Genomic DNA, 14,577 nt, shown 5'->3' with positions numbered 1-14,577 from the left:
GATGAATCTCCCTCAGGACATGAACTCATGGAGGGAAGCTCCGGAAGAAAAAAGGAGGTAGCAAGCGAAGGACTCTGTACCTACCCTCATGTGTTTATTTCTTTAGCTGAAACCAGAGTGACTCAGAAGCAAATGTCCTTCTTCGGGCCTGGCTTACAGAATGACCAGTACAAAGAGCCTGTCCACGGGAAGGGGCTGTCTGTACTCCAGCCTGGCACAGGCCTTGAGGCTATGGTCCCAAACACAAATTTCCCTCCAGCTCCGATGTAAGTAATTCCCCTTGAACCCAATGAAGGGTCCGAGGGGCTTCTTCTCAGACTGGGCCCTTGGGCCTGGGCCTCCCTGTTTACCCTTCTGTGGCACCCTGCCTGCAGGAGTGGGCTGGCCAACTTACACCTTCACCCCTATCCAGATAAGTCAATAGCCTAGCAGGCCTTTACAGCTGTCTCCAGCTTCTCTGGCCACCTCTGAACTGATTTCTGTCCCCCTGTCCAGGATTTCCCTGAGCTTTCCTCTCCCCGAAGAGGAGCAGACTTTCATGTCTGTTTTTCAAGTTCAGACCAGCAGGCCCTGCAGGCAACGCCATCTTGCCCTGTTACACTTTCCTGACCTCCCTCCCACACGCCGACAGCTGCCAGAACAGCCTCTTTCTTCTGAGGCCATGCTGCCTCCCTGCTCTGAGGCCTTTGAGAAGTTGCTCCTGGACTTCAGGCCTCCTCCAAATGCCTACCCTGAAAAGTTTTTGTTTTTCCTTCTCTTGCCCCTTGAGATCTTTGCCAACCGTGTTCTTCATGTTTCCCACATTGCCTCTTCTTATTTCTGCCCCTACTGATTTGATTCTGCCCCCATCTGTACGCCTATCAAGTAAAGAATCTCAGTCAATTATTTCTTGCTGAGCATGTGTAAAACCACACTACATCACCTGATTATTTTACTCAGATCCTCATATATTTAGGACAGGTGTTTTTTTCCACAAAATTTAGAAATATATATAGTCCCTCACATACAAAGATTGTGCCCATGATAGCAACCAAGTAGAATTAGGTGCATGGTAAGGACCAGAGATAAGAGACAAAAAGGCCCAGGAGCTCAGCCAGCCTCCACTATATGCATCACTGAGAAAGAACCCTGAGCCCTGTTCCCTGGCTATGGATCTTTAATATCCAAGATGTATGTGACATACAGATATACACATGTAATGCGCATGATGCTCGCGGTATATTGTACATCTCGCAGCCACAGGACATCGTGGCTCAGGTGCCTGTCCAGGCACATGCAGAGTATTGCGCATCTCTGCATTCAGGAAAGGATAATGAAGGGCAGACACAGCACCACAGAGAGCAGGGGAGACAGAATAATGTCCAGTCTGGAACAGAAGGCTAAGGGAGTCATCTTGCATAAACTATCAGTAATGCAAAATGCCTGGAACATTCTGCTTAATCAAATTTTCTAATAAAATAGAAAACACTTTGGATTAAATCTTTGTTATACAAAATCCTTTATTTTTAAATAAGATTTTAATTTATTTATTTAAGAGGGGGAGAGAGAGAGTGAGCAAGAGCGCAAGAGTAGGGGGAAGGAGAAGCAGAATCCCTGCTGAGCAGGGAGTCTGACACAGGACTCGATCCCAGGGCACTGGAATCATGACCGGAGCCAAAGGCAGAGGCTTAACCAACTGCACCACCCAGGCGCCCCTATATAAAATCCTTTAAAAATGCTTCAGAGGAAAAAAAAATGCTTCAGTGTATTGTCCTATCTCACTAGGTCCAATACTGGAATATGACTAGGTTATTCTTTTATTCAACAAATATTTCTTGCATACTTATGATGTGCCAGACACCTTTTTGGGTGCTGGAGAAATATCAGTGAACAAAACAGATAAAATACCTGGTCTAGGACACTTACATTCTAGTGGGGAAGAACAGACAATGAAGAGGCAAGTAAAGGTTGTCCCAGATTATGAAGCCGGCTGTCAGGGCAAGGTTCTCTCTCTGAGAATGCTGGGTGTGGAAGATAGAAGAATGTTCAAAGGATAGTCAGGAAAGACCACTAAGGGGGAGCAGACACATGAGCTGAGACCTGAATGACGAGAAAGAGTCAGACAGGTGAAGACTAGCAGGGAGACAGTTTCAGGCAAAGGTAACAGCTAGTGCAAAGGCCCTGAGGCAGGAAAAAAAAAAAGAAAGAAGGTTGGTCTTGCCAACTTGGACTGAGTACAGAGGAGATGAAGTGTGAGGTGAGGCTGGATGGTGCTCAGGGTAACAAGTCTGGATTTGATTATATTATGTTGTTGTATTTAACATGGTTTTGTTTTCCTCCTGATATAGCTGCATGAAGTTACCTTTTTGCATTTTGCTTTTGGACATCTCTTTTATTATTATTGTGAACTAGTTCTTATATCTTTTTTTGCTTTTAATATTTCATGTGTTTATGCTTTCACCGTCTTAACAGTATATAATCTCCTAAAGGCCAGGGATTATTTATTGGATTTCTTTGTATTTCCTAGCAAAATCCTTTGCCTGAACAGTCAACAGAGATTGCATTGCTTTGAAACCTATCTTTTGGAAAATCTACATTTAGCCCGGTTTGTGAGTTCTATATAAAGAAATAAACTTTCAAAGTCCTCTTGTAGTTTTCTATTGTGCTGGAAAGTTCTGCGAATTGGATCTATCTGAACATTTCAAGTTTTACTTGGAGATTCTTTTTTCCATTGCTTGATATAAGCCTAGTACTTTCTCCATGAATCTTGTAATAATATTATTGGTGATAGAAAACATACCGTTGTTAATTATGTAATGCCATAATTATTGACACAGAAATAAAAGGATTCAAGGCATTTCTCTTTCCTCAATGAATTAGCTTCTGTTAATGTTTCCAGAAGTATAGAAGCTTGCCCCATGCTTCTCATTCCAAATAAAATGACCATCTTAAAATAATGTTCATAAATAAATACACCTAAATATGGGTATGTTTGAAATAGAACCAACCTCCTAATACAGTAGCAACCGTGGCTATCAGCATGCTTTATGCAGCCTGGGATAGTGGCAGCCAGCCAGCATATTATCCTCTAATCCATTGCTACTCTACCTCCTAAATGTTATAAATATTCATGTATGCCATAGAAAGCTACAAAGGGCTTTATTCAAACATTTTTTTGAATACTCCTTTATGTTTTCCCCAAATGAAAGAATGTCTGCTTTTTTTTTCCTTTGCATAAGGATCAGAGTGTGAATTCTCTTTTGTTCATACTCATAAATCCTGAAAACCAATATGCAACAAATTCTCTAATCCTCATTTCATACCTCAAGGCTAAAAAGGTTCAAAATAAAAATACTTAGGGCTGGCACAGTGGTTCGCGGTGTCTGTGCGGTGCTGCCACCAAGAACAGGCATCTGTGTTTCTGGCTACCTCGGTGACTTCTGTCCCTGGCAGGGGCTGCCTCCGGGGAGACCACCTCCCAGCCCCACAAAGTGGGCCAGCTCGGCTCACCACCTCGGCCTGGCGATGAATGACTGGGAAATGGCGTGGATGCCAACCTGAAGAGAGCTGTCTCCTTCCCCGAGACATACGCGGGCAGCAGCAGCCACTGGTGGGAGTTGTAAGTGGCAGTGGTGGTGCTCTAGGGGCGGGGCGTGGGCAGTGGTGGTGCTCTGGGGGCGGGGCGTGGGCTCGTTTACGGGGAGAGAAGGTTGGAAAGCTGACAAGTGCCAGGTCGGTCCAAGCCAGGTTTAAAAAGCACAATCAAGTCTTTTTGAAATTCCATGTCATTTTCCAGTAACATCGAACTCACAAAAAGGCAATCGTGAAATTAAACTTTCTCACGGTGTGACTTACCAAATGAAATGAAGTTTGTAGTTGCTGGAGGGGAGCGTTAACAGTTCTCTTTCAGTATCCTTTCTCTCTTCTCTTTCATAGTAGTAGAATGCCCTAATTTTTAGTGGGGTATGTGGATACCCCAAATAAGGGCCACATGTCCTAACTTTCCTTTCATGTGACTAAGTTTCTGGCCAGTCAAACGTGAACCAAATGGTGAGTGCCACTCTGGGTCACGTCCTTATAGGGAAGAAGCGTGTCCTCGCCTTCTCCCTCTCCCCTTCCCTTCCCTCCACCTGACATGGCGTGACGGTGGTCTGCCATCTTGAACCGTGTGGATGGAGAAACGGCAAGAGAGGAGAAGCCTGGAACCTTGACCGCTTCGGGAGCCACCACACTCGCTCGGACATTCACATGGCAAAGAAATATACTGAGCTTGGGTAAGCCATTGTTAATTCAGGTTTCTGCTATCACAGTGGAACTGCTATCTCAGCCGTTCAGTTGCTTTTAAGTTAAAGTGTAATCTTTCTGAGAGTGGGGTGTGAGAAGTAGGGTGTGAAGGGTCTCTCCTCACAGTGAGGCGTCTAAGAGCCCACTGCTGTGGGCATGGAGTGGAGAAATGGGGGAGGGGAACTCTCTCAACAGCCATCAGATACGACTCTTCCTTTGAAGGTTATGGATGCCACACCAAGATCTAAAAGCCCAGAGGAAACAACTTTCATTCTCCTTGACAGATATTTTTGCTATCTTGTTTGTCCTGTTCCGTTCACTTTAATGATCAAAAGTTCTAAAGCTCAGTCAACTCTTTAGGAAACTCTGCCTTCTACACCTCTGTGCACATGTATATTTTATAGTCAAATAGTTGGCTTAGCTATCCCTTAGTCTGCATTTCTGCATAAGTGATCTGGAAGGTTCTTTACCTATTTGCTAAATCTTTCATTTCTGGAAAACAGGTTTTGAGACATCAGGGAAATATGTTTAATTCTCCATACTAATAAGTGAACAAAGAATTTTTTTTACTTTGATCAAAAAAGCATTATTAAACTGACAGTATTAGAGATGCTCGTATTCTGCCCCTGGAGGGGAACACTGCTGAGGAAATATTTGCCCTCTAGCACAGGGTGTCTTTGAAGAGTGTGGACTCCTATGCTCTTTCCTAACAAGCTTAAGGCATGGAAACCAATTCCCCAGCAATTGCTGGACTTCTTCACCAGGCCGGGCTTGCATTAAGCTCATTCCCAAAGCTGGATGGTGTGATCCTTACAGATCACTGCAGGATGTTTCTAGCTCTCCTGGAGTTGTGTATACCAGCTGAATTTCAAGAAACAAGTAGAAGAACCATTTTCTGAGAAGAATTCTGTAGCACTATGTATGGCTTAAAGGAATACTTATATACTCTGGACTGATCAACAATCTCCAGACATAGATGGAGCAGGCAGGACCCCCATTTTCTGTTGGGGAAACTGACCCACAGAGAAGTTAAGAGATCGCTACAAAGGAATGAAGCTGAGAACCAAGCCTCATGTTTCCTGAACTCCCAGTCCTGAGCTTTTCCTGCAGATCCATATTCCCCACTGCAAACCATAACCCAGGGCAGATGCTTACCCACACAGAGATAACACTGTAACACCCCAGCCATCCAGGCCTCAGCCAGAGGATTTAGATGACAATGGAGCATTCCATGAACTTGCACTGTGTAGCTAAAGATAGGTTTTGGCATGACCTGCTTTATTGCTTCACAGAACATAAGAAAATAAACGGCAAAGTAACTCCTGCCACATCACAGCTTTTTCTTTTTTCTTTTTTTTTTAAGAATTTATTTATTTGACAGAGAGAGACACAGCGAGAGAGGGAACACAAGCAGGGGGCGCAGGAGAGGGAGAAGCAGGCTTCCCGCTGAGCAGGGAGCCCGATGTGGGGCTCGATCCCAGGACCCTGGGATCGTGACCCGAGCCAAAGGCAGACGCCTAACGACTGAGCCACCCAGGCGCCCCCACAGCTTTTTCTTGATGAGGGGAGCTGCAAACTACCAAATATATGCCAGTTCCACATCTGTTACTTTTTATTTATTTATTTTTTTTAAAGATTTTATTTATTTATTCATGAGAGACAGAGAGAGAGAGAGGCAGAGGGAGAAGCAGGCTCCCAAGGAGCAGGGAGCCCGATGCGGGACTCGATCCCAGGACCCTGGGATCATGACCTGAGCCAAAGGCGGACGCTTAACCATCTGAGCCACCCAGGCACCCCATCTGTTACTTTTTAAAAATTTGTTTTTGGTTATGAAGAGTCCCAAGTTCCTTCTCTGAACTCGGGCAAACTTTATTTATTTATACATTTAGGTGAATACTCCGTAAAAAGGATCTGCAGTGGAGTTGCCTTTTACCTACATGCACTAAAGTCGGGCCCAGCAGATAAACAACTCAAAGGCATCCTGGGGAAGTCTAGCTCTAGGAACCTTACAACAAAACAACAACATGGAAGTCACTCTGGAACATTCGTGTATTTTAGCAACAGGCAGCCCAGGACCGAGCACACAGCATAAAAGCTAGCAGCTGCTGTGAGCTGCGGCACAAATACCACTCACTTTTACAAAAGAGAACTGACAGACTAAAATGGGTAGCCAATTTGAACCAAATCTTTCAAAACTCCTTTATGCGTAACTACCTTTTTAATGTGGCGCCATATATGGAAAGTATTTCCTTTATCAGTACAAATGCAGATTTTATTTGAAAGAAAACAACATTGTGGTTAAGGTTATAATACCGTACGTACCATTTTTTCGAAGTTTACTAGATTGTCAATGAACGTCTTGTTCCCCTCATGAGTAAATGTCATATCTGCACAGAAATAAAAGTCACATTCTAATTACTAAGAAATATGTCATACCAAGAAACCACAATAGCACCATTAGATTATGCTGGAGGATTTGCATAACACTGCAGGTGAAAAAAGCTGATAATAGTTCCTTTTATACTGGGTGTTTAACTTTTGAAAGCACTTTACCTGAGATTAGTAAAATTTCCAAACTAACCCTCTGTTTCACCATCAAGTCTTCCAAATCATAGATCCTTGCTCCTCTGATAAATCTTCCCAACCCTTTCCAAAAAGTCAAGGGGGAGAGGAGGTGATGAAGAAGGGGGAAGGAGGGGACCATTTTTTCCAAAGAGCTCAGCCTGATTAGGCTCTTGTTCATTTTCTTCCCCACACATTCCTTCCTGGCTTGACCTGTGCGTTTCCTTAGAATTACCTTTAATGAGCAAAGGCATGAAGGGGATGAGAGGAGGCTCCAGCTTAGCTACTGTCAGCCTGTAGGCTCTGTGGTTTCTAGAAGGATCCTTTAGAGAAACAGAGAGATGCTGGTTAATGACTAACGACACACATCCCACCCCCTCTACTTCCTAACCCACCTAGACTTGTTACCCCCCAATCAGATAGTTTTCAACGAACTGTAGCTAGAAGAGAAAGGTAGTTAAATTGATTTTTGTTTTAAAACAACTTCCCGTCTGACATGAAAATTATTTGCTTTTTGTTTCCTTTTTTTGCTTGAGAGGGAGATTTGCCTGCAGGGATTGAGGGGAGAGATTGATTCCCTTTGCGAGCAAACACGTGTAAAACCGCCCCCCCCCCAAGATCCCCCTCTCCCGAAGCACCACCTCCTTCCTGGGAACACGCCCCCCAAGCACCGCCTCCTCCCTGGGAACCCTTCTCCCGAGGCACTGCCTCCTTCCCGGGAACCCCTCTGGAAGCACCGCCTCCTTCCTGGGAACCCACCCTCTCCCCTCCCGAAGCACCGCCTCCTTCCTGGGACACCTTCTCCCAGAGCACCGCCTCCTTCCTGGGACCCCTCCCCCGCTCTCCCGAAGCACCACCTCCTTCCTGGGACCCCTCCCCCCCGAAGCACCGCCTCTTTCCTGGGAGTTCGGACTCCGCCTGCTCCTCTCCGCCTTGCCCCGCCAGCCCCCTGTGCTCTCTCTGAAACCATCCTATCATTCCTACCAGCTCCCACTCACTTCTGTCTGTGAATACCTCCCAGCCAATGGGGAACAATAATTTTGGCAAGGCAAGGAAAATGCAGCTTCCAACCCAAAGCCCACCTGTGCTAGGCGGAAAGGATCCTATTACACTGCTTTTCTTAGTTACACAAATTGACCTTATGTGGGACATAAGTCCTCTTTAAGTTAGCTCCTGAGGGTGCCGTTCATTAGTCAGACATGCTTGTTTTAGCAGCACTAAAACGGGATCATAAACTTCTTAAAGTCATACAAGGACAGGTAAAATTTCTGAAATGAGAACTTCAATTCAGCTAATCAGAAATTAGATTAATGCAGACAGTGAACAGAATAAAGGAGTCACTGTCACTTACCATTAAACTTTCAAACTCCGCATAGAACTTCTTGAACTTGCTTGGCAGTTTCTGTTAATGAAACAAAAATGCCACACTCACATGTCAGATTCGATATCTAGATATGTATCATGTGTTACCATTACTAGGGGAAATGTATTTCTCCGGCTCTTAATCAAACATCTCTAAAAAAGGCCAGGCTGTAATCTGTCTTAGCATTTGAGCATCATCTGGAATATAAAGAACTTACCTTTTAAAACTCTTAACTTTGTTGAAACAAAAGTTAACTACAGATGCTTTGGTCTTACTGTTTTTATAATGTTTTCTAATTATTCATACAAAGGACTGCATTCTCAGACCACAAGTGGTTTGGAATTACCTCCTCCCACACCTTTTAAACTCTCTGATTCCCACAATTAGGACTTCAGACCAGAGAATAGTAGGATTACAAGTTTTAGAAACTACCTATTCAATCCTCCTCTAATCTTACAATGTAAACTCCACGAGAATAGAAATTTTTATCAGTTGTGTTTCTTTATCCCCAGTGCCTGGACGAGTGTCAGGTACGTAGTCACTGCTCCATAAATATTTATTTGAATAGATTAAACCTGTGTTTTATAGATGGAAGAAATTAGGTCTCACAGTTTGTGACTTGCCCCAAGTCGCACAGCTGATGACGGTCGAGCCTCTGGAATTCGCATCACCTGCCTCCTTTCTACCCCTCTCTCACATGCTCTATGCTTTTCCACACAAGCATCTCCCCACGTTATTTCTCCACCCTGCTGTCATAGGAACACGGACGGTTCTACCGCTGTGGTTCCTGATTCAGTGCTGCTGGCTGTACCCACATACCAAGGCCAGTCGGCCATTATCAAGCCACCTTTCAATCTATTGGTTCTCTCTTTGCTTAGGTCCTGAGATCTTAGAAATCCTGAACTGTTCTCTTCTGATAGGCCACACCAAGGCAGAGCGGCGTGATGCGTCTCTGCTCCCGAGACTGTGGAAGCTTTGAGCGAGTCCTAGGCCTCAGAGATTCCAGCTCAGCTCTGCTTCCCGCACGTAAGTCTGCCTGCCGGCAACAACGGATTCACCAATTAGGTCTCTGTACTCACAGAAGAGCGCCTCTCTCTTCCTTCTCTCTCATGTCTGAATTAGTTTGTCATATTCCCATTTAAAATCTGTAAAAAATCTGATTTTGTTTCTAGGACTAGTCTCCCGCATGTCCTCCAAGCTCATTTTCCTAGTACTGCTTTTCAAGTTAGGTTTCGGGGAAAGATGATATCCTTGCTCAGAGGCAAAGTCCAAAGGGATGAGAGCCGGGATGGGCATCCAGGGATGCAAGGATCTCAGTCCACACGTAGTATCCAAATCACCTCATTAGACGATAACTTGCCATGGACATAGACCACTTTAAAAATTACAAGTGAATTACATTTTTGGTTAGATCTGTCACTCTACCTCTCTTTCTTTACTTAGCTGGCTTTTGGGTCAAAGGCAGGATGGCATACAGTAATCCAAATTTTTGTGGGTCTTAATACTATAATCTATGTAACCCAGTGCTTCCAGAGACATGGTTCTCAACTGGGGTTAATTTTGCAACCCTGACCCCACATCCACCAGGGGACATTTGGTGATGTCTGCAGACATTTTTTATTGTTATAACTGCGGTGGAGCAGAGAGGTGCTACTGATAGATAGTAGGTGGAGGCCAGGGAGGCTGCTAAGCTACACGGGACAGCCCCATAATGAAGAATTATCCTGCCCGCAGTGTTAACACTGCCAAGGCCAATAAACCGCTCCAGGATTTTACTCCCACTTGCTTGATGTCAGATTGGTCTTTCATTCCCAGGCTGAACCATTGCCTTTGCCATGCGGTTTAACTTTCCCCCCGTTTTGTTCACTGACAGTTTCACGTGTGTTCTGTAGTTCCGGGAGGTCGGGCAGCATTTCTCACCCTGTTCACGTCTGGGCCCTCCTGCTCTCCGCCTGAGCCGTTGGGTAGCCCGGGAGGTTCTCCGCAAGTACAGGTTGAGAAACCCAAATCAAAAATGCTTACGAATGAAAGCGCTTCCTACAGGATGATATAATTACATTTCACCTTAAAGAATAGAGACTTATAAATGAGGAGAGGTTCATCTTCTCTTTCAGCAACATGCAAGGATGAGAACAGTAGCTTGCAGACTGATGTGCTTCTTCACAGTCCCCGTGAAAATGAACGACTGGTCAGTTAACTCTCTCCTTCTGCGGACTGCACCCTCCTGCCCCCTAAGCAGCCTCCAATTTTTCTCTTTAGACCAAGAAAGGAGACTCTGATAGTGCCCCCCTCATGCTAAGGCCTTATACCTTCTTTGATCTTCCCCACCAAATCATTTGGACTCTGGGGGGGCATTAGAAGCTGGAAACAGGCTGGGGAAGGCAGACTCTCTGCGAGGGAACCCTAGGTTTCCAGAGATTCCAGGAGCCTTGGGCTACAAGACAGGGGAGCCTGCTCTATGGCTTCCTTGCTTCGATCTCGTGGCAGCCCTAACTCCGTCTATTTACCAGCTGGAAGGTGATACAGCGGCGTGGCCCGCAGGCCTCACCAATTCCCTCATTCCTATATTCAGGAGATGAGCTGCTGTGTGCTGCATCTGCCTGGAATTTTAAGAGAAACCCAAGACAGAAGAACTTGTGAGGACCTGTCCTATAAACAATGGAAATATTTAGGAGGGACAGAGAAAGGAAACAGTTTCAAGAGGGAAGCGGGGAAGGAAATGTTTTAAGGAAAATATTTAGAGATGCAAACATCTGCCTTTGGTGCCTTTTTAAAGCACTCTTGCAAATTAAGTCTCTGTTATCTACTCCTTGACCTCTTTTTGTGTCCCACTTACACATACTTTTTTATTTTTAGTAAGAGTCTATTTTTGTGTGTATGTTCCATGAGAGATTAGTATTTCTTCAACTATATACCACATGTAAGGGGTCGGGCACATTTTGAGTACTTAGCTGATGAAAAATGAAGATGTTTAGCACAAATGACCAACTGTCAACAAACCACTAATGATACTTGCTCCAGAAATCCACAACACACCTGCATTACTTTTGCCCCAATCTGAATATTAGCCAACTCTTGTTCCTCCATACACAGAGAGGTCGGCCAGGTGGTTAAGAGATACTTAGTACTCAGCTGGGCCAAACAGTTGGCCTTCTGGCTAATTTTCCCTGGAGCAAAATGACTACTTGGATAAAAATGGATCTTCTGTCCTCTCTTAATTACAGATAAGGCAATAAGCAGACATTCCAGAAAACACCAGAATCCATGAGCAAAACCTTTGAAATCATCCAACCAATGTTGTCGATTCATGTTTTACCTAGGAACTAGATGTACTATTATTATTTACCTTGTATAGACCAAGAAGCTGAGACCCCCCACCAGCTCCCCCCACCCATGAAAGGACAATATCTTTTTAAATTCACACTCTCAGGCAACTGGAAAAAGAAGACAGGTCACTTCCCTCAAAGTGTCCCACCTTTTCCATTGCTATACCAGTGTGAGTGATATTTCTATTAAAAAAGCTCACTGGTGAGCCTGTGTTTTTATTCTTAAGGCAAAAGTCACAGCTGGATCTCAGCTGAAGCTTACCTCCCATGTGAGCGCCAAGCGGCTCACAGCAACATTACTTAGTCCCATGACGATGGCAAAAAAGGAATTCAGATTTTTGTACTCCTTACAGCTGAAACACAAGAAGCACATGGCTGAGTAAAATGCCACTTTTGAGTGCGATTAAAAAAAAAATTAGAGTTCTGTTTTCTGATAGTCATTAATATTCGTCAGGACTCGTTACGAGAACAGGCAATGATAGATTTAATGCACTGTGTAAGTTCCACTTGGGTGACCACGTTCAGCCATCTGACTTCCCACGGTAATTTTAGAAAGGTGATGGTTCCGGCTATCTAGGTTCAGGTTTTAAGAAGGAATTTAAAGACCCCTACCCTAGGGATTGTTAGGATGATCTCAGAGCTTCCTAAAAGCCTTGTTGAACCTGGAAGGAAACAGCTCATGGGATAAGAGAGGGAAGCAAAATGTCATTAAAGACTTTTGGACATTGAGCCAGAGGCTGGACACCTCCTCTGTCAGACTGAGAGGGAACGAGGAAGTCCGACTGCTGCAGCCACCGAAACGTCTGCCTGCCATGAGAATGCTTCTGATTTGTTGAGAAATACCAACTTACAAGTCATGATCCCTATGAAGCTGACAAAGAACCTAAACAATTGACCAAAAAGTAACCTTATTGTCTCTGTGTTTTACTGATGTCGATGAGGCTGATCACTTTGAATGTGTACTAAGGCAACTATTAGCCTTCATGAATATATATTTGGGAATAAGAATGTTATGGAAGAAGATCAAAGATTCTTATTAGAATGGCAATATTTAGCCCAGGTACTTGATTTAACTAAAAAAAAAAAAAAAGAAAGAAAGAAAAAAGAAGGGAATCCCCAACTTCTTCATACCTGTTCCTCGAAAAGGGAAAGAATTAATTTTGCAAAAAGTGCAAATCCTTTACCCCAAATCAATATGGTTATCTAAGTCAACTGCATCATAATTAAATCATGTTTGGATGAACATTTTTGCGAAAGGCTAATGAAATTGTTGTTTTTGCTGCCTGTGTCTTCTTTGCAGAGGAAACAATGAGTGATTCTTAAATGGTCTGTGTGGAAAGAGGAATATCGATTTCAGAGAAGATATCAGGTGTCTTATCCCACTGGTGCTAAAGCAAGCAAGGCCTTTGCTGTGCTGGGGCAGTGGCTCTCAGGTCAGGGGCTGAAAGCAGTTTCAGAGAGCTCCTGGGGCGGAAGGCAAGGAGTATGATCATGTACGCGTGTTTGCCTTTGTCCTGTCCATGTGCTCTTGGAAGGACATGCAGGAATACAGACCTGCCTTTCTGGTCACTGCTCTGGTCACTGTTACCAACTAACTTCATCACCCTCGGTTAAGTCACGAGCTATCCCCATGCCTCAGTCTCCTCATCTTCAAAAGGAGATAATAGCACTCGAACCCCCAATTTCATAAAGCTCTGGGCAGGTCGGAGAGCTTACATGGAACTTGCTGAAGTTCTCTAAAAACACTGGGTGTAGATCTCGTTCTTGTAGACCTTGGTCTAGGAGAGTCTACAGCCTTCTCCAGCAGGGCCATGCAAACAGCTCCACTGCAGGACAGCACCAGCTTTGTAAAGGTTAAATAACACAAGCCAATTTATACCAAAGGCCAAAGCCACCTACTCATTCCCGTAATCAGAAGGAAGAAAGATAAAAAGGCAAAAACATTAAAAAAAAAAATTCCCGAGTTTTTGAAAGGCTCTCTTTCAAAACTCTTTCAGTTGCCACTGTCAAATAACAGGATTAGGCCCCCAAAGGTTTGCTGATCTCCCACACTGGTGTGCAGATTGCCATTCTCTTCTTGTTGCATTTAGCACTGCTGGGCTAAGGTGAAGAGAGAATGTGCTTTTTATAGCAGGAAAGCACATATCGTCACAGTTTCCGTAATCCTCTCCTTCCAAATATGCGAAGGCACCTGTCCCTTGAACAAGGCTGTTTAGTCTCCTAGAAAAAGTGGCTGTCCTTTGAACCAGAAATTCATAAGCAACATTTTACCAAATCTTTTTTCAAAAAGGCAGCTTTTCCAAATTAAGAGATACCAGCCTTTGAATCTGAGGATTTGGATATCCTGTTGAACCCTCCAATTTTTGGCAAAATAATTTGAAGCATTTGGCAAGCTGATACATATGAAATGTCAAGCAGCATTTACTTCTTTGTTTAGCTCTGGAAATCAGACTCTGTATAGGATCTAAACTATTTGGCCCAAGAAAATTGCTAGCTGGGGTCACTTGTGCTCCCCACCTTCCTATGTGAGAGCTCCCTGCATTTAGAAAGAAGTCTCCCAGCCATGGGCCACATTTAGCATTTTATTTTTAGCCTTGTGTTGATACCAAAACATGGAAGTAAACAGGAGGTTGTCAGGCATATCTAAATAGCAGGAGAAGATTAAATTCACGTCAGGGAGAAATCTAACTGGCCCCGGCAGTAAATAAATTGTTTCCCATGAAGTGCTACTAAATAGAATATTTATAAGTTGCTTGCTTTTTCTGATGTCGATGGAGATGATTTTCATGTCCCAGGTTAGCTCGCCTTTATTTATGCATTTTACTGTTTTCATTCTGGCTGAGTTGGATGTGCCGATGTACATGCATGTTTCCACTGCCCTCTACTGGCCTGAAGGTGTCATGTGGGACATTGACTTGAAGGGCCTTCTCAACACAACTTTTCTACAACAACTTTGTTTGCTGAAGGACTCTTTAAGCTGGGGGAGGCACAAAGCCAGGGCAGTTCAGAGCAAACGAGGTCACGATTTTGACTCTGGCATCCATGCTGTAAGATGTTAATTTA

At 44.1% G+C, this 14,577-nt stretch overlaps 1 protein-coding gene across 2 annotated transcripts in view; it reads right to left on the bottom strand.

The window, feature by feature from the left end:
• RAPGEF4 (Rap guanine nucleotide exchange factor 4) overlaps window positions 1-14,577 on the bottom strand; it is a 292,248-nt gene that overhangs the window by 8,142 nt on the left and 269,529 nt on the right. For both annotated transcript variants that reach the window (XM_021703202.2, XM_021703203.2), the window contains 4 exons: window positions 11,777-11,867; window positions 8,177-8,227; window positions 7,061-7,148; window positions 6,586-6,650 (listed from right to left, as the gene is read on the bottom strand). In XM_021703202.2, coding sequence (XP_021558877.1) covers window positions 6,586-6,650; window positions 7,061-7,148; window positions 8,177-8,227; window positions 11,777-11,867 — 295 coding nt within the window. The remainder of the gene's footprint in view (window positions 1-6,585; window positions 6,651-7,060; window positions 7,149-8,176; window positions 8,228-11,776; window positions 11,868-14,577) is intronic.

This window comes from Neomonachus schauinslandi, chromosome 3, assembly GCF_002201575.2.
Source record: "Neomonachus schauinslandi chromosome 3, ASM220157v2, whole genome shotgun sequence".
Lineage (NCBI taxonomy): Eukaryota > Metazoa > Chordata > Mammalia > Carnivora > Phocidae > Neomonachus > Neomonachus schauinslandi.
The sequence above is the reverse complement of the archived record's forward strand: the minus strand, read 5'-3'. Positions and strand labels throughout refer to the sequence as shown.